The following is a 23,218-nucleotide window of genomic DNA, read 5'->3' on the forward strand; positions in this document are numbered from 1 at the left end:
CAGCTATAGGAAAGGCCAAGCAAAGGACTTGGCCACTAAGGTCTGCTGCTCCCCAAATGGCAGATTGACAAGTGCTATGCATCCAGAGTTTGTAAGTCCAAGTCAGCCACTACCACTTGATCAAAAGCCATCCACCCCCCAGCATATCCTGTCAAGAGAAACACCTATTGCTTCTCAACAAAGACTTCTGTCTGACATTCAAGGCTTTTGGAAATCTGGCCCTTTTTTGGCTATTTATAAAAGCCATGGCCACCCACACAAATCGCCTGCTCTGGCCAAAGTGAGCAACTTGGTGTCAGGTCTTTGTACATCCTGGTTCCCCAAGACCACCTGACTTTGGCAACACTGGGCCCCTGCCTCCCCCTAGCCCACTCATTATCAGGACCCAGCTGTAGTGTCACCTCCATGAAGCATCCACTTGCATGGACCACCTGCTGGTAACCACCCTATACAATCTCTTTTTTGCTACCTTTTCTTATGGGCGAATCTTAACGTTTCAATGAAATCCTCAAGGCACAGAGCTTGTCTCATGTTTGTGTCCCCCATGACTGCCCACACAAAGGGATCACTCGACAAACATCAGGGGCCCATGGATTGAAGAGACTCTACATTGGCCAAGGCTCAGGTTCTTCCTTTTGACTCTCACAGGCAATGGGCCCCAGAGTGAAGGTGACTGGGTCACTTGACAGGCTTGGGGTGGGGTGGGGTGGGGGACAAAGACCAGAAGAGAGGTAGCACACACCCTGAAAAATAAGAGATGGGAACAGCCCAGCTCAAACCCAGCCCCATTTGTCATTCACTAGTGTGCGATTTTAACTTCTCGGAGCCAGTCTTCTGAGCTGTACAATGAGGATAGCACTTGCTCTACTTACCTTGTAGGTTCAGTGTGAGACTCAAATGAGACAATGTATGAGAAAGTGCTTGCTAAGCACCAGAGAGATAGCAGCTGCTGTTAGTTATCCATATAGAGTTGAAAAGAGCTCAGACAGGGGCCAACTCTTGGCCCTAGGGCAAAGGTGGCTTTTATTTCCTCTCTTGGGGAAGGAGGGGAAGGGAGCTTTCCCATGCACATCAACCTAAGGAAGGGGTGGTTGCGCCCCCAGAGGATGGTGCTGGAAGAGCCAGATGATCATTCAGAAGGGCTCCTCCGTGTCCCCGTCCTGGCCCTGGGCTGCAGGGTGTGCTCCTGAGAGTCACTCCCCTTGGGGTGGCAGCTTCTGCATGAATGGAGGCACATGGAGGTATCTGCTGGTGTTCACGAAGAGGAAGGGGGAGCAGGTGCCCTGAGTGAGGGAGCAGAGGGCTGGGGTGGCTGACCCCACACCCAGTGCCTGCCCAGGATGATAGATTTCACAAGGCTTGGCTGGTGTGACTCTTCTCCCGAGAAGGGCCAGAGTGGCCCAGAGGCATTGCTCAAACCGATGGCTGGTCCTCTAAATGTCCATCTCAAACTGTGACTCTTCACCTATGGAGAAGGAACAGAGGGCCAGGTGAGCAATGGGCAAATGGTAGGGCTGACATTTAGAGACCAGTGAGAGGCATTAGTTTTTCATTCTATTGTTCCTACAAAAAGAGCAGGGGCCAGGTTTATGCCAAAGAGAATGGAGGGAGGACTACACCAGAAATTCCTGGCAACACAGGCCTGAAGGTTCCATGTTGGCTGTGCTTTCTTCCCTAATCCCAAAGGAAGAGCAGAGACCAGGTCTCCCCATGGGAGAGGGGACAGTCCTGAATTTTGTATAATTTTTAATAAGAGTGAATGGTTGGCTACTTATGATTTGAAATAAATTCAACTTCATAGAAAAATATTCCTTAAACATAAAACTTCTTTGAGCACGTGGTCCAATGTTTGGTTTAGAAAATGGTACCATAACCTTACTAGGCATACATCCGATTGCTCACGGAATAGCCTGACCCTGCGGCAAAGCAGTTATCTGAGTAATTCAGCCACTCACTCCCGTCACCCAACTCTTTCCTCTAAAATTTCCAAGGAATTCATGCTACAGCAGGTGGTTTCTTTTTAATGGAACTGCCTCATTCACGATCTCCTGGACAAGGCTGCTCCAGGGGTCTATAGAAGAAGACGCCTACTCTGGCACCCACAGGGAAACTGCTGGTCCACAGATACGTGGGTTCCAGGGCAGGAGCCTTGGATTCTTATATCCAGATAAGCAAAATGAAAAATTACGTCCCTCCCTCCTCACCACACCCCATCACCACAACTGAGTGCAGCTCCTAGGCCGTTATTGTGGGGTAAGAGCTGTCTACCTGGGGCACCACTGGGCCAACCCTGCATTTGCTATGGGCCAGAGCAGCTCTAGGAACCAGGAGGGAAGAGGGCATGCAAATAGAGGCAAGGGACAGCCTTCAGGTAGTGGTGACTCAACAATTTTAGGTGTTGACTACCTCCATCTTCAACTTCCAGTCTTTGGTTTGAGGCAAAAAGTTAGGGTGGGAGGCACCCACTGTGCAACCAACCATGTGAATCTATCCATCCTGCTCTCCATCCTTTAACAAACAGCAGTTGACCACGCTGCCTATTGCCGTCCTTCATATTGCTCTCTGTGTGTGCCTGGATCCAGCTCTCTCCCTCCCACTGCTCTCCAAGTCTGAAAGGCAAGGCAACAGTTGCCTGTCTTGGGCTGTGGGATTCCCCAGGTAATTACGAATCACTGCAGGCCCCGGCTATATGGATTCTGCTGCTGTCAACAGAGCCAGGCCAGCCCGAGGTCCTGGTTGCTTCCTGTCTGGGCTTGGTGAACCGCCTTCCGGGTGAAGGGTCAGCAGATCCCAGGCTGACTCAAGTTGCCTGCAAGTGCTTACACTGCATTCTCCTGCAGTGGGAGAGCTCAGATGCTCTGCCCAGCCAGTCACGACGCCACAAAGAATGCATTTACACATCTCTGCTGGGTGGCTGCTCTGATGACTTGGGGGGGAACACACAACACCAGGAAGGACCTAGCTACCCCATGTCAAACATGCAGCAACAAGTGGTTGCATTGTTTCTACCTGTCTCCATCAAGAATCCACTAGTGGACCAACACCCTGACAGAAGGCATCCTGGATGCCTTTCTGATCCCATAGACGCGTAATTTCCTCGAGGGAGGTATACTGTGTCTTTCATAAGTCCTCTCCTGCACGTGAACATCGTAGATGTGTTCCAAGCATTGCAGATACATGGTAATGCTTCGGGACAATTATACAATCTATCACTAATTAGATTACCTGATGAGGCTAAATCACCTTTTCTGGGGTTCTTGGGCTCCTTTCATGGTGAAAGTTGGTACTGATAAAAGTTCCACCCCCATCCCCACCCCCACCCTCTGGACTCTGAGCTGCTCTACAGGGTGGGGCAGTCAGCATCATCCCCCTCCCTGGAACTCCCCTAGTGGATGGGACCCACAGCCTCATACACTCCCTTCCTAAGGGAGAGCCTGGCCAAGCCCGGCCACTCACCGCCCGCTGGCTTATCTTCTGGGCTGTTGCGCAGGTGGTTCTGGCTGGCTTCTGTCGGGGGCTCATCACTGGCAGGGCTGGTGACCCCAGGAATGGTGGGCAGGTCCCTTGGGGGTGTTTTGGTCACAGGTGAATTCCGACACTCCATCAGGAACTTCCGGTCGTAGATGATCCTGGTACCTGGAAGGGGACAGGGGCATTGGTAAAGCCACCCTGAACCCCTACCTCCTCGTTTTCCCGCTTCTTTGAGGTGTGGTTGCAGCAAAGGCAGCAAGTTTTCCTGCAAAAGCTGGACCAAGGAGGGGTGTGGCTTATTCAGGTGCCTGGCTGCAGCCCGGGACTCTGCCGTCTCCAAACTGCCCTGACTCCCCTTCACATCGGGCACTCAGATGGAAGAAGGGGCCTGCTGGCCACCAGACTGCACCCTTGCTCCCCTTAGAGCTCTGCGCATCCTGCTCTCTCTCCTTATGGTTCACCAGTTCACTCACTGACTCGGTGCTCGTGACAATCCTATCAGACAGTGGAGAAAGTGTATTTTTTATTCATTTTTCAATTCCCTTCTTAAAGTATCCTGGTGGGATATTCAGGATCTTTAACTCCATTTTATGAATGAGCAAACAGAAAATTAAGTGATCCCCCTACCTAGTAAAAATGAGATCTTTCCTGCCTGGGCTTTACGGAGAGGAGTCACACACGGACTCCACCTGCCCCGCAAAGGCTCTCCTGCTCAGCCCATCGCCTCTGTGAGCCCTGTGCCCCAGTCTGCCCATCTCCTCTGTGAGCCCTGTGCCCCGGTCTGCCCATCTGCTCTGTGAGCCCTGTGCCCCAGTCTGCCCATCTCCTCTGTGAGCCCTGTGCCCTGGTCTGCCCATCGCCTCTGTGAGCCCTGTGCCCCGGTCTGCCCATCTGCTCTGACGTGTCACCGCCCGCCAGAGTTTGCACACGGTCTGCATTTCATTCATTTTCTTTCCCCTCTCCTTCCACAGCTGTCCCTAGAGGGTGAGGACCATGTCTTATGGAATTATTCACGACCTTTAAACCATACCCAGGACTCATCCCATGAGGGCGGTTACCTGAGTGACACCTTAAAAAGCAGTGTTCTCTAAAGTACAGGCCCCAAGATCCTTGCGGGAGACCCACCTGATCCATGACATAAAAGTGAACAGTGAGACGGTTATTTGCGTTGGGTCCGTTTAATCCCGATTACCTCTAAAGCACCGGCAAGGTACTAGTGATGGGTCTGTAACACCCCACAAACATTTCCTTATTGCTCCCTTTGCAACAAAGAGCAGGCCTCAGGCTCAAAGCCTTCAGCAGGCAAAGGACTCTAACTAGAATTTAAAAACTGTCTTGTTGCCATTATATTTCTTTTTATAGCTACCTTCTATTTATGGCAAGTGAATCTGGTTTTCCACATATAGTTGTCATATTGTTTCCTTTTAAAATATAACTTAATATGATAGTATATAATATATAAGTTACATATTATATATGCAATAAAATATAATAAAAACAAGATTTAAAAGGTAAGGTGATGTTAAATATATGTCAAGTAGACCGCAAAGTACAATAAAACTGCCAATGGAATATGAATGACCTGAGTTTAGAAACCATGATTTAAAGACCTCAGGAATGCCCCTCCTTATCAACAACCCTGAAATATCGCCCTCTTTCTTTTTTTTTTTAAGATTTTATTTTTTTCCTTTTTCTCCCCAAAGCCCCCCAGTACACAGTTGTATATTCTTCGTTGTGGGTCCTTCTAGTTGTGGCATGTGGGACGCTGCCTTAGCGTGGTTTGATGAGCAGTGCCATGTCTGCGCCCAGGATTCGAACCAACGAAACACTGGCCCTCCTGCAGCGGAGCGCGTGAACTTAACCACTCAGCCACGGGGCCAGCCCCTCTCCCTCTCTTAAAGGCTATGAGGAGTGACATTCCAACAGCTGAGATTCGTTTCTTGATGTTAAGCACTGGCCCCTCAGTTAACCCCAAGCGAAGAGAGGAACTCGTCTGCATCTCTGAGCTCTGAGTATGAGATAATGAGATTGGGCTCCTCGCACGGAGGAGCAACTGGGATGCTGAAGGAGAGAGCAATGTTGAGAGACACGTGAGGATGAACTTGGCCTGCTTGCACGTATGGTCGGTCCCAGCCTGACTGGCCCGATCTGGGCACTCTCTCAGTCTTGCTCTCCTCATCCGAGAGGCAATAATGCTGAGGTTGACAGCCTGCTCCTCATCACTGGCTGCGCTAACGTTCAGGGCTTGCGTTCCCCAAGGGGAGGACATAAAGCAAAGAACACAGAACCGGGCCTGCACTTTGGGTTCTGCTACCAACCAGCTGTGCAATCCTGTGCACATTGCCCTCTGTGCCCACCCCTCCCCAACTTGGGCCTCAGTTTCCTCCTCTGTCACATGAAGGGCTGTGTTACAGCCTGAGTGCCTATGAGCCCAGTGGGTTACACATGGACAACAACTGTGCCCTCTCCTTGAGGGAGGATGTCCGCTTCAGAGATGGGACCACTTGTCTCTATTTCTTAATCCTCAAGGCTTGGCAAGAGACCCCTTCTCCTTGCTTCCCCGCAACTTTGATTTTTTGTTGGTTTGTTCACCAAAGAGTAGCGAACTGACCCCATCGGAGAGGAACTTAAGAGCTGGAGAGTCAATAGCCTCAAAAAGAACTTGGGGGTCAGTAGCTTCTGAGAAGGTTGTTTAAAGGTCACTAGCCTCCAGAGATTTTTAACTGTTATAAAAGAAACATAGCATAAAATTTGCCATCTTAACCATTTAATGTACAGCTCAGTAGTGTTAAGTACATTCATATCGTTGTGCAACCCATCTCCAGAAGTCTTTTCATCTTACAAAGCTGAAACTCTACACCCATTAAACAACTCCCACTCATCCTCCCCAGCCCCCCACAACCACCATTCTACTTTCCGTCTCTGTGAATTGGACTGCTACAGGCACCTCATATCCGTGGAATCATACAGTATTTGTCTTTTTGTGACTGGCTTGTTTCAGTTAGTATAACGTCCTCAAGGTTCATCTATGTTGTTGTACCACGTGTCAGAATTTCCTTCCTTTTTAAGGCTGCATGATATTCCATTGTAGGGATAGACCACAATTTGTTTATCCATGGACATTTGGGTTGCTCCCATCTTTCAACTCTTGTGAATAATGCTGCTTTGAGCATGGGTGTGTAAATATCTCTTTGAGACCCTGTTTTCAATTCTTTAGGGTACAAACCCAGAAGTGGCCCCTGGTGATTTTTAAATCATTAATTATACTTAAAAGAGAAAAAGAAACAGCCTCTGTGCCCTTTGTCCTATGGCTAGGGCACTTAAAAATAAAAATCCTCATTTGAGCTAAGAAAGTCCACAAACTAAATGTTGGCAGAGGCGGCACCTAAGACACCCACCATCAGCGCATTTCAGCTGGGAAGGGAGGCTGCAGGGGGTAGAGAGTGGTGTTCAGAAAGTTGGTTGACAAGGCGCCCTGCCCAGGAGGGGAGGGGACCACAGAGCCACCTCCGACTCCTCTGGGGCCAGTGAGCAATAGGAGCTGGCGATCAACACGGTGGAAATGTTTCCTCCAGAAGCTGCTTTTAACGCTTTCTTCTTCTTTTTTTTTTTTTTTAAAGATTTTTAAAAATTTTTCCTTCTCCTCTTCAAAGCCTCTCAGTACATGGTTGTATATTCTAGTTGTGACTGCCTCTGGTTGTGCTATGTGGGACGCCGCCTCAGCAGGACCTGACGAGCGGTGCCAGGTCCGCGACCAGGATTCGAACAGGTGAAACCCTGGGCCGCTGAAGCGGAGCGCGCGCACTTAACCACTCGGCCGCGGGGCCAGCCCTTTAACCCTTTCTTCTTCCATCCCTTCCTGGGATCCACCACTACACAGCTTCAGTTAACAGAGATCTTTGGGAAATTCCCTAAGCCTCCTACATATGACGCAAACAAAACACACGCAGTCCCATATTGTCAAAAATAGGAAGCCTTGGCTGAAAATGCTGCTATGGTTTCCTGGAGCTGGGGACTTGGCCTGCAAACTGGGACAGGAAATGGAAACCAGAGGTGGATGCCAAGGTCCCTGCAGGGTGTCAAATAGCGGCAGCTGGAGGTGCTGGTCAGGTGTGGTCTTCTGGGGTATGTGGATGTCATACCAGGCGGTCTCCACACGACACTCTAGCCGAGGGCCTACTTCCTCTTTCTATGTTAGGGAAGATGACCCACCTCCCCCAGGTTTCACAAACAAGAGCAAGAAGAGCTTTTGAAGATCTAGGCAGCTTCAAGATGGCAGAGCCAAGACATTTTTCCTGTTGCTTCTCTCAAAAGTCATACAAAACTCCAAGAACAGGAAACAGAAGCACCTACTCCAATTTGGATGCAAATGGGGCTCAAACTGTCCCCCAAATCACAATATATGAAGACAGAAAGTGAAGGGAGGAATGGAACCCCAGGAGGGAGAGGAGACAGGGAAATTGAGTTAGCCTTGTCCTCTGAATGGTGGGCCTCAGACGCCCTCCCTGCCCTGCTTCGGAACAAGGAGTAAAGACAAAGACCTACATAAAATGATTTTGGAAGGGGGATCCCAATGAAAAAACCAGTTAGCCACCAGATAGAGCCCACCAGTTTCTGGACCTCACAGTTCCACTCAGTTCTTAAGTATCTCACTCTTACATACAGTCATGCGTCGCTTAACAAAAGGGATATGTTCTGAAAAATGTGTCATTATGCGATTTTGTGGTTGCGCAAACATCATACGGTGTACTGAAGGGGAACAAATTTGCCAACCCAAAATGTGTCTTTTTTTAAAGCTCCTGAGGTGATTTTTTTTTTTTAATGTATGCTTTTTGGTGAGGAAGAGTGGCCCTGAGCTAACATCTGTTGCCAATCTTCCTCCTTTTTTTCCTCCCCAAAGCCCCAGTACATAGTTGTATATCCTAGTTGTAGGTCATTCTGGTTCTTCTATGTGGGATGCTGTCTCAGCATGGCCTGACGAGTGGTGTGTAGGTCCACACCAGGGTCTGAACTGGCGAACCCTGGGCTGCTGAAGCAGAACGTGCAAACTTGACTACTCGGCCATGGGGCCAGCCCCCAAAATGGGTCTCTTTAACATGAAGATTATTCTAAGCTGATTATTATTACTATTTTTTTAAGATTTTATTTTTGCTTTTCCTCTCCAAAGCCTCCCGGTATATAGTTGTATATTTTTAGTTGTGGGTCCTTCTAGTTGTGGCATGTGGGACGCCGCCTCAGCGTGGCCTGATGAGCGGTGCCACGTCCACGCCCAGGATCCAAACCAGTGAAACCCTGGGCCACTGAACTGGAGCGCGCGAACTTAACCACTTGGCCATGGGGCCAGCCCCTAGGCTGATTATTTTTAAGAAACGGAAGACTCAGAAAGTTTTTCTTGTTACCTCTCACTTAACTGCCTAAAAACATTCTTTTTTTTTTCCCTGAGGAAGATTAGCCCTGAGCTAAGATCTGCTGCCAATCCTCCTCTTTTTGCTGAGGAAGACGAGCCCTGAGCTAACATCCGTGCCCATCTTCCTCTACTTTATATGTGGCATGCCTGCCACAGCACGGTTTGCCAAGCAGTGCCATGTCCGCACCCGGGATCCAAACCGGTGAACCCCAGGCCACTGAAGCAGAATGGGGGAACTTAACTGCTGCGCCACCAGGCCGGCCCCCCCAAAAATTCTGATTAAAAAACCTGTCTCAGGAAGCGAGCTATCACCTTTGCATAACATGAACTAGGTGGTAGACAGGGAGGGACCTAGAAAAGCCTGTTTGTTGGGCTTCTCTCTGTGTTCTTCTGTTTCTGCGTAGCCAAACCCCCATTTTCGAAATGTTTGCTCCTTTTCCCCTACCTGTGAATTGCCTTCCTTCTCTTTGAAGTCCCTGACTCTCGCCACCCCCCTATCTTTTGTCTTTAGCTGAGGAGGGTGTTTAAGGTGAGGGCTTCAGCCATTTTGGTGAGTTACTTGGTTTTCCTGGGTTTCTCCCATGTATACATGTTATTAAACTTTCTTTGGTTTTTCTCCTGTTAATCTGTCTCATGTCAATTTAATTCTTAGACTGGCCAGAAGAACCTAGAAGGGTAGAGGAAAATTTCTTCCTCCCCCACAGTGCTTACATGAACCTAGATGGTCTAGCCTATGACACACCTAGGCTATACGGTACTAATCTTATGGGGCCACCATTGTACACGTGGTCTGTTGTCGACTGAAACATCACTATGCAGCACGTGACTGTATAAAAACCCAAATGTCTCCACACATTTCTGAGAAAATCTTACAACATTTAAGAAGAGATCCAAACAAGCCAACAAGAGGAAATATCATGAAGGGAGCAGAAGACTTTAAAGAACAGAAAGACAAAAAGATGGACAAGAGGTAAAAAGATAACAAATTAGATATCAATGTTGGATAATAGGAAGTCAAGAAAGAGAGAAAAGAGGGGCTGGCCTGGTGGTGCAGTGGTTAAGTGCATACATTCTGCTTGCGTGGCCCAGGGTTTGCCACCCGGATCCTGGGTGCGGACGTGGCACTGCTTGGCACGCCATGCTGTGGTAGGCATCCCACATATAAAGTAGAGGAAGATGGGCAGGGATGTTAGCTCAGGGCCAGCCTTCCTCAGCAAAAAGAGGAGGATTGGCAGCAGTTAGCTCAGGGCTAATCTTCCTAAAAAAAGAGAGAAAAAAGAGAAATTGGTAAAAAAAAATTTTGCTTAAATAGGAAAAAGTAAAGAACTTCACTAAATTGAAAGGGATGAGTCTTAAAACACCCTTTGCGCATCCAGTGCAATGAATTAAAACACCAACTCAACATTCATTGTGAAACTTCACAATACTGAAGATACAGAGAAAATCCTAAAATCTTCCAGAAAGGAGGAAAAAGCAACAGGTGCACACGAGGATTAGGAATAAGCATGGAATAAAAATTTTCAACAGCAATGTTGGAAGCCTGACGGCAGTGGGTCAGCACTTTCACAATCCTGAGGGAAAATTCATTTCAACCAAGTTTTATACCCAGCCAAATACTAATCACATAGAAGTAGAATAGAGACATTTTCAAAACCTACAGGAGGACGTATTCTACCAAAATTAGAGAAACACAAGGGGCTTCCGGGAATCCCGTGTCGACATCTGTGTGGTAGGTCTGGAGCAGCCGAACCACATTAGTCCAGGAGAAGGGGAAAAAATGGGCAGATAAATCCAGAAGTATGACTTTGTATGTAAAACCATACTAAGAGGCATTTTATTTTATTTCTTTATTTTTTTTGAGGAAGATTAGCCCTGAGCTAACTGCTGCCAATCCTCCTCTTTTTGCTGAGGAAGACTGGCCCTGAGCTAACATCCGTGCCCATCTTCCTCTACTTTATACATGGGATGCCTACCACAGCATAGCGTGCCAAGTGGTGCCATGTCTGCACCTGGGATCCGAACAGGTGAACCCTGGGCTGCCGAAGCGGAATGTGCACCCTTAACCACTGGCCACCCAGTGACCCTAAGAGGCATTTTAGAGGTGCTGGAGGGTGTGGGAAGACTTGAATGAAAACCAAGCATATTTTTAAATGAGGCTATTAACTCTTTTTTAAAAAAAAGTTGTAAAAAAATGGAAATGCTATTATTGTAAACTACTTGGCTCATCAAGAGTCACAGTAATAAAAATGACGAATTTTAAAAAAATTTGTGATATAATTATATTGGGAGAATGGGAGGAGAGGAAAGGCCATCTATCAAAAGGCCAGTGAATAGATAAAATCAAGAAAGTGAGAAATATGGAGACAAATCCCCAAAGAAAGAGCTGAAAGAAGTTATTAGTTGGTTCTGAAGGGTGAGATGAGGGTGGGAGAGGTGAGAGGTTGCTGTTTTGTTAGAAGACTTTCAGTACTTTTGAGTTTCAACTATTTACATATAATAACTTTTAAATACTTTTATTATGGAAAAATCAAGCATATACAAAAGTAGACAGAATAATAATATATATAAAAAACTTTGATTTTATTTAAATGGAGGGACAGGTTCAGTAAATCATGGATCAGCCCTACAATGCAATGCTCTGCAGCTACTGTACCATCTGAAGTAAGCAGTGTCCATTGTCCACTAAATATTGATGACAGAGTCACAGACTGTCTGCATCTTGTGTTTGGTTACCTCTGGGGGATGAGATAAGGAGCAAGGGGAAGAAAACATTTTTTACACTAAGTATATATACATGTTTTAATACAAAACTCTAATAGGGATATAGGGACATTAAGCAAACATAAATACATAGGATCAGAATCTCCTTTTCTCATAAGTTCAGTCAGAACTGCCTCGGCTGGAACTAGGTAGACCCCCCCAAAAGCCCCAGGGGCTCTCTGCTGGGCTGGAGAAGCGGAGCGGGGAGCTGATCCCTCCAGCATCTCTCTGGGCTGGGTGTACTGGCCCCTGTCCATGCTAGACTTTCCCTCCCAGGAACGGTATTCAAGGACCCAGGGACAAGTGCTAACCCTCACTTACACACCTGCCAATCTTCCTCAATCCTACGCCCCAAAAGTAGGTGTGCTGGTCTGGCGTATTGCCTCACTGGACCCTTCCTACCAGGACCGGGCTAGGGGCAGGGATGGAAGGAACAGTCACATAGTAACAGATCCCTGACCTCAGACTCTCACAGTTCGGTGGGAGGAGGAAGATCTGTAAATAAACGATTACAGTCATGTGTGAGGTCTAAAAGCAGAGGCATATGTGGCGACCACAGAGGGACAGGGGAGAGATCTATGCTGCATGTACTGGTGGGGACAGACATCAAGCCCCCATCGGCCCTATCTTCCTGCTTCCAGGCAGCCTCACCCTAAACCCCTGAGCCAGAGAGACATCCATGTCACCCCAATTCTGCCCTACCCTCAAGGTCGGGGGTGCATGGGGGAGGTGGGCTGAGGATGACTTAGACTGGAGAAACTGGAGGTGCCTCCCAGCACCGCCACACTTCAAACCACCTGTGTGGCTGGGAGCAGCGTTCAAGATTTGGTCCTGAACTACCTGCGGAGAACGACCGAGGCTGTTTTCTACCTGAAAGCCTTTTTAAATGCATCACCATAAAAACACGTGTCGGGGAACCCTATGTTCTGGGGCTGCAGGACTTGGCTGCCCTCTGGAGAGAGGGGGCGGGCACAACATGCGGGGATGAATACTTGATTCTCTTCCCATAGCCTAGTGGTTCAAAATCCGGCTCTCCCATTTGCTAGCTCTGACGACTCTGGGCAAGAGATTAGTCAATCTCTGTGCCTCAGCTGCTTCTTCTGCAGAATGGGGATGATGATGATGATGATGATGATAGCGCCAACCTCATACGGTTATTGTGTGAATTAGAATGGTGGCTGACACAAAGAAGCTGCACAAACAAACCCCACCTATTACCATGACCAGTATGGCTTCAGGTGACATATTTTACCACTTATTCAGTCCCATCTTGACCAGGGATCCATTATATGGTCATAGCTGGGACAAATCAGAGGGGAAGTAAGTAACCCTGAAAAGAGACGGTGGGGGGGATGGAGGAGGGTAAGAGGCATCGTCCATCCACAGAAACAGGCTTCAAGAACCACCATGAGGCCAGCCCCAGTGGCCTGGGTTCAGTTCCCGGGCATGGACCTACACCACTCATCTGTTAGTGGCCATGCTGTGGCGGGAACTCACATAAAAAGGAAAAAAAGAGGAAGATTGGCAACGGATGTTAGCTCAGGGTGAATCTTCCTCAACAACAACAACAACAAGAAGCACAGTGAGCTTTGGCATGCTTGGTAACCAGTGTCGTTTGGGACTTTAAACTCTGCATGTGCACCAAGTACAAGAAGAGTGCTTTTTCTCAAGGCATGCTCTGTGGTGGCAACGGGTTGCTAGAATGTGTGAAGCGATGCAGACACTCCCCTAGAGTCTGGTTTCCTCACCTATAAACAAGTGCAGTGTACTAGGCTCATTCAATCTATTTTTAAAGCACCAACCATATGCTAGGCTTTATAGGTAATCTCTAGGGTCTGTTCCAGCTCTGATACACTACCATCTATTTTTAGGATCTCCTTGTTGGCAGGTGCTTAACGTGGTACAAATAGCACGGGGCTTGGAGACAGAAGTTCCAGGCTCCAGCCAGGGCTTGCCATGTACCAGCTCCTCGACTCCAAGTCGCAGCTTTGTTCCTCAGCTCTAAGAGGAGGGTACTAACAAAATCCACACCTCACAGGAGTTTGGTGAAGATTAAACCTTCATCTGTCATCACTGCCTGCCTGTGGGCTAGACGCTGCACCCACAGGCTGACATGCTAGGTCTCATTGCCCCCTAAAAACCCCCCATGAGGGAGATCCATCATCCTCCACTTGCAGACAGGAAACTGAGGCTCAGAAAGGCTGTCCCCTCACAGACACTCAGAGAGGCTGACCAAGCCTGTCTTAACTCCAGTCCTAAACACCAACCTCTGTTTAAAATTAACAAGGCAGACCAGGCACCTCAGCCAGCACTGGGAACTGGAAAAGTTCCAGGGTTCTTCTGATTTTTACTATTCTTCTGAGTATCTGGCCAGAACAGTATGTTCCCTGAAAGAGAGAGGGCTGCCTTGATTTCTTCTCCGTCTTCCCACAGTACCCACACTCAAGTTCAAAATGCTGCTGGATGCGACTCCTGTAAATTGAGACGAGCTCGTCCCTCACTTTCCCCTGGGCCTCCCCTGCCAGAAGCATTCTTCCCCTGAGCCGGGACGTGAGGCCTAGCAAGAGTACAAGAACAGAATTCCTACAACTGCTGTTCCCGTTCCAGGGAAGAGGAGAGCATTTCACAACAGGGTCAGGGGGAGGTCTGAATGCCTGTGCTCAGATGCAAGCCAGCAGCCTGTGAACAAAATACTCTGGACAAGTTTAAATTCAGCGCTCGCCAACAGCTCTGTGTCAACCTGGAGGCAGAGACACAGATGTGCCAGGGTCCACCAGGGGCCTCCGTCCCTGATCCCTGCCGCACACCGGGCAGGAATCACACGTGTCTGGGTAGCTTTTCTTGCTGGACAGTCTCTTTAGCAAGCAGAGCCGACTTGTCAGGGAGAAGATCTTGGTGAGAGAAGCAGAGCATGCTCAGTTGAAGATTTTTCTTCACCTCTAGACCCACCAGCTCTGCGAAGAGAACCAAGATCCAGATGCTTCTCAGGGACTAGGAATCCTATGAAGCTCCTTGAATACCAAATGGGGGCGATCAGCAAGCAGCAAAGGGCCCTTCTGGCTAGTCCCTCCCTTGAGGCCTGACATATGGGAACAGGCCAGTTTATTTGAAAATTAAGCAGGAGGGACAAGGCTTTCACAGAGATGTTCAGAACAAAACAGCTGAAGTAATTACTCCAATGGCTGGCCAAGCTCCTTCCCCTTCCTGGACATCCCCCAAACACTTAAAATGCGCCTGTGCAAAGCAGGGTGAGGTCACCCCTGAAGTTCATTACCAACAGGGCTGCACTGCTGAAATGCCTACCGACATACAGCAGTAATTGCTGTCCCGGTTGGAAAAGGGAGGGGCACTGTTATGAGCTGAATTGTGCTGCCCTCCAACTCATGTGTTGAAGCTCCAAGCCCCAGCACCTCAGAAGGTGACTCATTATATTTGGAAAGAAGGTCTTTAAAGAGGTGAGGCCATTAAGTTGAAATGAGGCCGTCCGAGTGGGGCCCTGATCCCATATACCGGTGTCCTTATAAGAAAAGAGAGGGACACCAAGAACACAGAGAGAGACAACCACACGAAGAGGCAGCAAGAGGACGGCCAGCGGCAAACCCAGGACGCAGCCTCAGGAGAAACCAACCCTACCGGCACTTTGATCTTGGACTTCCAGCCTCCAGAACTCTTGAGAAAATAAATTTCTGTTGTTCAAGCCACCCAGTCTGTGTTTTTTTGTTAAGGCTGCCCTAGCAAATCCATACAGGCCCACTTTCCCCTGTTATTCTGAAGAGCAGGAGAGAGAAATCCATTTACACACACTCTCTTTAAGGCAAGAGACCTAGTTCTTAACCTCCACACTGCGTGTGTCACCAGGAAACCAAAGGAACTTCAGAACCCACGTGCACCTCCTGGTGTTCTCGCTCCTGTCTGCTTTGGGACCCAGAAACTCGATTCCATCCATTGCCAGGACTCCATAAAATCAAGGATGTTCAGATGGGAGCTGGGCCAGGCTGGGCAATTGGGCTCCTTGAAGGGGAAGGAGGAGGTAGGTTGGGTGGCAGGCAGTTAAGGGGAGGCAGGATGCAAAGTGGAACGTATTGCCCAGTGGCCTGCCATCATGGCCGTCTGTATGATTCACTTTGTGGAGCTGGGCATAAAGCTTTGCAAATGGGGCACGGGATCTATGACTCAATGTTTTCGGGAAGATGTCCTGTTCTTAAACCATCAGGCAATTCATAGGCTTGTGATTATGGTCTGCTCCTACACCTGGCCTTGGCTCTGCTAACCACACAGCAGGATGGTCCGTTAAGTTCCCTCAAGGACTGTTCCTTGAGGCTTGGCCCTTGTGAAAGATTGTCTGAAAACACAGCCCCCACAACTCCTCCCAGCCCCATTCACCCATGAGCCTTCTCTCATTCAAAGGCAGTTATCTCCCCCTCTCTTTGAATCTGGGTTAGCCCTGTGGCTTGCTTTGACCAATAGAACACTGTGTAAGTGACGTTATGTGACTTGCGAGCCTATGCCTTAAGAGGCCTTGAAAACTGCCATGTAATAAGCTCAGGGTAGAATCCTGAATGGCAAGAGATGAGGAGGACAGAGAGAGCTCCCAGCCTTCCAGGTGATCCCAGCAATGCCCCAGACATGTGGGTAAGGCCAACTTGGACCTTCTAGCCTAGGGGAATCCAGCTGTCAACTCTATGTAGCCAGGTGAGTGAGCTCAGACAAGACCATCACAGAATGCCAGCCAGCCCAAAGAATGGAGAGAAACAACAGACTGTTGTTGTTGTTGAAGTTACTAAGTTTTTGGATGGTTTGTTATACAGCAATAGCTAACTGATACAGCCATTCGCATCAAGACAGGTATCTCTGGGAAGCTGGTAAGCCTTGATACTCTGGGCCTAGTATCTGAGCTCTCTCAATGAACTCTCATGGGCATAGACATTGGATTACAAGGCACCTTTTGTGGCCCATGTCCTTGAGCATCCAAATGCCATGGGCAGATGTCACCTACTCCTGCCTAGTGAGCAATGCTGGGTGCCAGCAAGTAAATAAGGAGCATCAATCCCAGTGTCTGAGACCCTGGCCCCAATACTGACTTGTTCAGTATGTGGAAAAGTCATTTTCTTCCACTTGCTGCTCAATACACGTTGGGAAGAGTAATATCAGTAGTGCTGTTATTGGTAATACTGGGATAGGTGGGAAAGTTCAGAGAAAGTCAGTTTCTGTCCTTCGGACATTCCAAGATAAATAATTATACCCTGCAACTGAAAGGACAGAAAAGAAAAATGTAAACGTCATCTTAAGCCAGCTCAGACCCAGGCGTGGTGGGAAAGAAGCTAGGCTACCCGGAGAGTGCTTTCTCTCCAGGATTCTTTTCAACCCTTCACCTTCCCAACCCCAGACCTGGCACTCCGTGGGGGTGATACAGAGATGAGTAAGACTGCTCTGAAAGGACTTCCTGTCTAAGCCAGAGAGCAAACATGTAAACAAACACACGTGATTCATTTGTCATGAATCACAAAAAAAGGAAGAACCTAGGCAGGGATCTAAAAAAAGACCAGAAAGGAACAGGTTTTCTGTTTGTTTGAACACACAAGAATCTACGTGTACAAGAGCACGTTTTTCGTTAAAAACATTCACCTTGGGAAGCAACCCTTTTTTCAATACTGCTGCCCCTTCCTAACTCCTCTTCTGGAAAGACACCAAATAAAGACCCATACAAGAAAATGCTGCACTACTTTATACAACAGATAAATATGGTACCAACCTGTCCACCCTTTCACCAAATCTAGTGATAAACAACTCGTCTGCTTTCAGGGAAAAAAAAAAAAGAAAAATCAAATTTCTCTTTTAAATAATAAGGCCCTGCCACCTTTGAGGATATTGAAAAAGATATGTAAGCCTCTGAGGGCATTTAAAATCTAACAGCTGTGTCCACACTGTTCGAATGTAAGGGCTTCCCGGCTGACTATTTGGAGCAGGCAATTCTTACTGAAGTGTTGTACAAGTTCTACTGGTTATGGGGGGTGAGGGGTATCTGTCTAATTGTTTCATTCTGTAGATACAGCTTTGAAGCTTATAACTCGATTTCAGGTGTGCCTTCATCTTCCTAACTAGCAATCCAAGCCCTTGAGGTCAGGCTGTCTTCCAGTTCTAGATGTGGTGGATGCCTTAAAAAAGGGAGGCTCGTGGGCGTGGGAGGGAGTTTGGGGTGCTCTACTTCGGGGTCCCTGGCAAAGTCTTTAATGAGAGGCCCATTATACTTCCCTCGCTGCCTTACTGTTCCAGTTCTTTTAATCTGTCTTTAATAACGCAGCTTCTCTCCCTCTGTGCCTAAGGCCTCGGGACACTGGCTGTGCTCTGGCTTCAGTGTCCAGGCCACTCCCCCTCTTCCCGGCACTGTCTGTTCCACAGCCAGACTTGGGAGCTGCTCCAAGGTAAGCTTCCTGGGCACAGACTTTGTTTGTCTAACCAAATAGGGTGCCATTAACACCTGTAGCCCTACCTGCTTACCTCCAATTAACCTTCTCGAGGTAGAGGTCTTAGGTATGACTACCACCCAAGCAACCCCTGTAGGCTTTGGGGTCAAACATCCACCATGGAATTGGGAACACAGAGGTTGGTGGGCAGGGTCAGAGGAAGGTTGCTGACCCCTTCAGAGGTTCTGCTGGTTTACGGTGTCACTGGAGACTTTCAAGACTCTACGGGCTCAAATATTCATGAACAACACTCCCTTCGGCAAATTTCTCTTTTGTTCTCCACACACCTAATTCAGATCAGTGGCTCAGCCAGTTGGGGTGGGGAATGACCAGGGAAAGGAAACTGGAGTCAGAGGAATGGAGATGGCTCAAACCAACTACCGCTCGTTTTCTTCCAGGGACAAACACTGCAGGGTCATTCCCAGCAAGAGAGACTGTGGACACTGACTGCAACAGCATCCAGACGGACCCTCTCCAGACCCTCGAATAAAGACTGATGCCAAACCCAACCTCAAGAGAAGTTTACCTGGATAGAAGCATCGCTTTTTGCCAGATCCCAGAGGTCTGAAATGGCGAGAGAAGTCGAGTTCTCCTAATTCCTGAGTATGCAGACCAATCACTGGGAGCTAGTCAGAAACACAGACTCTCAGGCCCTACTCCCGCAACCTACAGAATCAGAATCTAGAATCTGCACCTAACTGAGGTCCCAAGGTAATCCATATGCACACTGAAAACTGAGCAACAGTACTCTAGACTGGAGCAGAAGGGTGCTGGGAATGACCTTTCTCATGAGGTCAAGCATCTCCGCCCTGGCAAAGGGGCAGGTAAATGGCTTTGGAGGAAAATCTCATGCCTTGGCTGAAGCAAGCCACGTTTGCTAACTGAGGCAGAGGCAAGTCAGGGTTATGGACTGCGAGCTGTGCCTGCCCTGGACACCCAGAAAAGAAAGAGCTGGCTTTAGGCTCTTGGCACTGCTCTTTCTTCCCGTTGGCCTCAGACCCCAGGCTTTGCTTCCAATCTGATCCATCCCCGTCTAGCAACAAAGGGTGGGAAGAACGGCTAAGTGAGCATTCAGGCCTGCCTCAGTGCCCACTCTGCACGGATCAAGCAGAGATTCACGCTCCCACCTGGAGGAACCCCAAAATGGCCAGGAAAGGTCCTGGAACACACAGAATGACACAGAGAAAGCAGAACAGCATGGACCACAAAAGGCCCAGCAGGGAATGAGAATTTGAGTCAAGAGTGGCAAGAAGAGCTGCTGGGAACTCTTCCTTGGATCATTTTTAATAGCAGAGAGAGCATTTCTCCCCTCAATGCTTGGCTACTTCTTGTTCAATCTGGGAAACCAGTGTAACATTTGACAATGGACACGTGTTTCCAAGCTCTGGGGCCTCCATGCTGTGTTCTGGAGAATAAGGCAGCACAGCCTCATTTGAGGAAAGCATCGAATTTCTTGGAAAACAAAGATTTTTGAGAGGTGCACTAACATTCTGGCTCTAGACTGCCTCCAATCTTTTAAAGCTACAGATCTCAGACTCGAGCTGTGACACCCAGCTGGATCTCCAGCCTCCAGCAGCCCTGCTCTCTTCAGACCGGCCAGCCCCTACCTTCCAAATTGACACGAGCCAATTTCTTAATCTAGCCTGTTGCTACTGTTTCTCCTACTAACAGAGATTTTGTTCAATCCAGGGGAGAGTCTGTCAGCAACCAAGGTCCTCAGTGCAGTTCTGAACAGGTTTTTCCTCCAGTTACAACCCAAAGTTTTACATAATATCTTCCTGTCCCTTTATCATTTACTTGTGCCTCTAAAACATGTAAATGTGTACAGACAGAATTTTACCACCCCTAGATTTTCTAATTCTTATATTCTATGTCTAATATATCTTTACATTTCAAAATTCTCGTCAGGGGCCGGCCTGGTGCTGCAGCGATTTAAGTTCCCACGTTCCGCTTCGGTGGTCCGGGTTTGCGGGTTCGGATCCCGGGTGAGGACATGGCACCACTTGGCAAGCCATGCTGTGGTAGGCGTCCCATATAAAGTAGAGGAAGATGGGCACAGATGTTAGCTCTGGGCCAGTCTTCCTCAGCAAAAAGAGGAGCATCGGCAGCAGACGTTAGCTCAGGGCTAATCTTCCTCAAAAAACAAACAAAAAAATTTAAAAAAAATGTCTGGCCATAAGATCAGCATACACTTAAACTATTTAATGGTGAAATTTAATAAAGTACAATAAAACGTGAAAAACTGCACACTCCCCGCCCCCCCCCCCCCCCCCCCCCCCCCCCCCAAAACGGCAGCATGGTTGGACAAGAACATCTAAGATCCCTAACAGTTCTAACATTCTATGCTTTGGATCAAATAGCCCAAGATCTCGCATCTGGCCGTGCTCGCTGGTGGTGGGACAGCTGCCTGAGAAAATAAGCGTGTGGCCTCCAACGCTGGCAGCAGGAGAGGCTGCGCCCAGACCTCGTCCGCCCGCACCCCTGCGTCTCAGCTGAGCGCCAGGATCCGCGGCGTTTTTCGGGCAGTAGCCTGGGCAAGAGGAGTGGAGGAGGATGGACGGGAGGAGAAAAGGACAAAAGGGGGTGAGGGCAGCGCTAGGATAGGAGGAAGTGGCGAGCTACGAGGGTTTCATCATGCAAACAGGCGGGCAGGTTTCATCAGCGCCTGGGCGCCTGGGCTGGGAGGGAATGCCTGGCTCCCGAGGACAGCCCAAGGCTGGCCCCTACTACGAGTGCCAGCTCAGCTTCCTCTTCCTCGTCCCGTCTCAGGGAGGTCACACGGTCCCCCTCTCCCTGGAGAGAAGAACGTGTTTTCCTGCACAGCGCTGCATGCGGCCCCACGTCCCTCTGTGGAGATCCCATACGCGTAATGGGCAAGCTGCCATAGGAGCCCGTGGGGCGCTGCTGGGGCCAGCGAGCGCGCTCAGCCCCAAACCTGTCAGAGGGTGCGTGCCCAACGCAACACTGGGGGTAGGGAAGGAAAAAGGACTCTGCAAGAGTCATTTATCTCAAGAAAGAATGCCCATCCCATCCCCTAAAAATCCTAGGCCCGGCCTCTCTTTGATCTGTGGGCCACTATGACCCCACCCTATTTCCCCTCAGAACTGTCCCCAACACCCACAAGGGGCAGCACACCTCGGCATGTGGCAGTCCCGGTATCTGTTAGGGTGGAGGGCACCCAGCTGTCTCTCCCAGAAGGAGGAAACGAATGGGGCAGTTTGCAGCCCGGGCTCCGGAGGACGCGCTCGGGGTGGGCAACGGGAGGCGGGTCCCCGCTCGCTCCCTGTGGGCACCTCCGTGAGCCTCAGTACCTCCTTGACGCCCCTTCCCAGACACCGCACGCCCAGAGCCTGGTCGCTCCGTCCAATTAGCGATTCCTGATCTCTCCCGCTCTGCCCAGTCGGTCCTCCCCACAGCCCGCAGCCAGAGCCCGCACGCGGCGCCCGGAGCCCGCGCCTACCTCCTGGGGTGGTGCTGAAGAGCGTGCCGCCGGGGGTGGTGCTGTAGTCCCCAGGCGGCAGCTGCACGCCGTCGCCGAGGACCACCCGGCGAGTGGCGGGGATGGCCCGGCTTGGGGTCTGGCTGCAACTGCTGCCCCGGGACATGATCTCCCGCGCGCCGCGCCTGCAGCCGGAGCGTGGCCCAGCCACCGCTCCCGCCCCGCTCCGCCTCGCCCCGGCCCGCCCCTTCCGCCTCTTGGGCTCGATGCCCCCTGGGATTTGTAGTTCCCGCCGTGCCGCCGCCCCACCCACATCCACGCAGCCCTGGGTCGGAGGGCCCCTGCTGAGGGTCTCCTGCGCGCGAGTGCCAGCGCCACCGCCGCATTGCTTGTCCCTTTCGCTCTTGGGTCCCTCCCGGCCACGGTCTTGGGTCCCAGCAGGGACGGGGCGGGGTGGGGGGTCGTCAGGCTTGCCTAGTTTAATGGCTCGCTTGGCTGGGGCGCGTGTCAGGGCTGTGCGGTGATCTTGGCCGACCCGGCCCACCCTGGGAAGACCTAGTTTCTACTTTAGGAGATCAGGCTGGATGGTCCCCTCACCCCTCCCTGTTCCTTTCCTCCCTGTTCATTCCTAGGTGAGAAAGCGGGGATTGGTTGGTCTTTCACCCCTCATCAGTTTATTGAGCACTCACGATGTGGCAGGCGTCGAAGAAGGCATGTTCCAAGCCTCGGAGAGGGTAGAGGAGAAAGACACGTCAACAAGCCACTCAGCTGAGTGATAAGGGCTAAACCTAGAGCCGATATGGGGGTGGGGATCTGGGGAGGGGTAAGATTGGTCAAAGAAGGTTCCTTGCAGCCGTTTGAGTTGGGTCCAACGCCCCCTATGCTGCCTGACATTTAGTACGCCCTCGTTGAATGAAGGAACGACCAAGTGAATGAATGAATCTTCAAGGAGATACCTAAGTGGAGAGAGAAAAAAATGCACGGAGAATGGAAAAGCCTGTCCGGTGAGAGAACGTTGTGGCCACATCTTGGAAGGGGGAGGAGAGAGAACAATTTAAAAGGGAAATGGGGGCCTGATTGTGAAGGGTATTTTAAATCATGTCAGGGTGTTCAGAATTTGTCCTAGGAGGGTAGGAGATATCAGAGAGCTTTTAAGCTGGGGAGTGACCGATTAGAGTTGTTTTTTAGAAAGAGGACTCATGGCTGTGAAGTTTGAGAATGGACCACAGCAGGGTGAGGCCCGAGGTTGGAAGACTGGTTGGGTTCGGTCACTCCTGACTAAACTGCAGGCGTGCACTGTCTAGTACAGTAGCCACTGGCCACATGTGCTTGTTGAGCACTTGGAATGTGGCTAGTCCACATTTACAAGTGTAAAATACACACTAGATTTCAAAGACTTAGTATGAAAAAAATAATGTAAAATATCTCAATAATTTGTTTTATATTGATTACATGTTGAAATAATACTTTGAATATATTGGGTTAAGTAAAATCTATTATTAAAATTAATTTCACCTATTTCTTTTTACTTTTGTTGGTAGGACTATAAGAAATTTATATATATATATATATATATATATGGCTTGTAATATATTTCTATTGGATAGCGTTGCTCTAGAATAAGGTGTTATGAAAGCAATTCTCAAGTTCTTCCCAGAACTTTCCTTTGGAAACTAA

The 23,218-nt window shown here is 49.3% G+C and overlaps 1 protein-coding gene across 1 annotated transcript; it reads right to left on the bottom strand.

Moving 5' to 3' along the window:
* Positions 1–981: 981 nt before the first annotated feature.
* EIF4EBP1 (eukaryotic translation initiation factor 4E binding protein 1) lies at positions 982–21,772 on the bottom strand. Its single transcript, XM_046648830.1, has 3 exons — positions 21,563–21,772; positions 3,457–3,636; positions 982–1,465 (listed from the first exon to the last, which is right to left on the bottom strand). The coding sequence occupies exons 1-3, from the start codon at positions 21,705–21,707 to the stop codon at positions 1,434–1,436; spliced, it is 357 nt and encodes a 118-aa protein (XP_046504786.1). The 5' UTR covers positions 21,708–21,772; the 3' UTR covers positions 982–1,433.
* Between the last annotated feature and the right edge of the window lie 1,446 nt (positions 21,773–23,218).

This window comes from Equus quagga, chromosome 22 (assembly GCF_021613505.1).
Source record: "Equus quagga isolate Etosha38 chromosome 22, UCLA_HA_Equagga_1.0, whole genome shotgun sequence".
Taxonomy (NCBI): domain Eukaryota; kingdom Metazoa; phylum Chordata; class Mammalia; order Perissodactyla; family Equidae; genus Equus; species Equus quagga.

Bases quoted from the DNA above. Each gene is read 5' to 3' on its own strand.
- EIF4EBP1 (XM_046648830.1), bottom strand. From the start codon at position 21,707: ATGTCCCGGGGCAGCAGTTGCAGCCAGACCCCAAGCCGGGCCATCCCC. The intron at 3,637-21,562 runs GTAGGCGCGGGC...GTCCCCTTCCAG, and splicing joins CTTCAGCACCACCCCAGGAG to GTACCAGGATCATCTACGAC. The intron at 1,466-3,456 runs GTGAGTGGCCGG...CCTTCTCCATAG, and splicing joins AGAAGATAAGCCAGCGGGCG to GTGAAGAGTCACAGTTTGAG.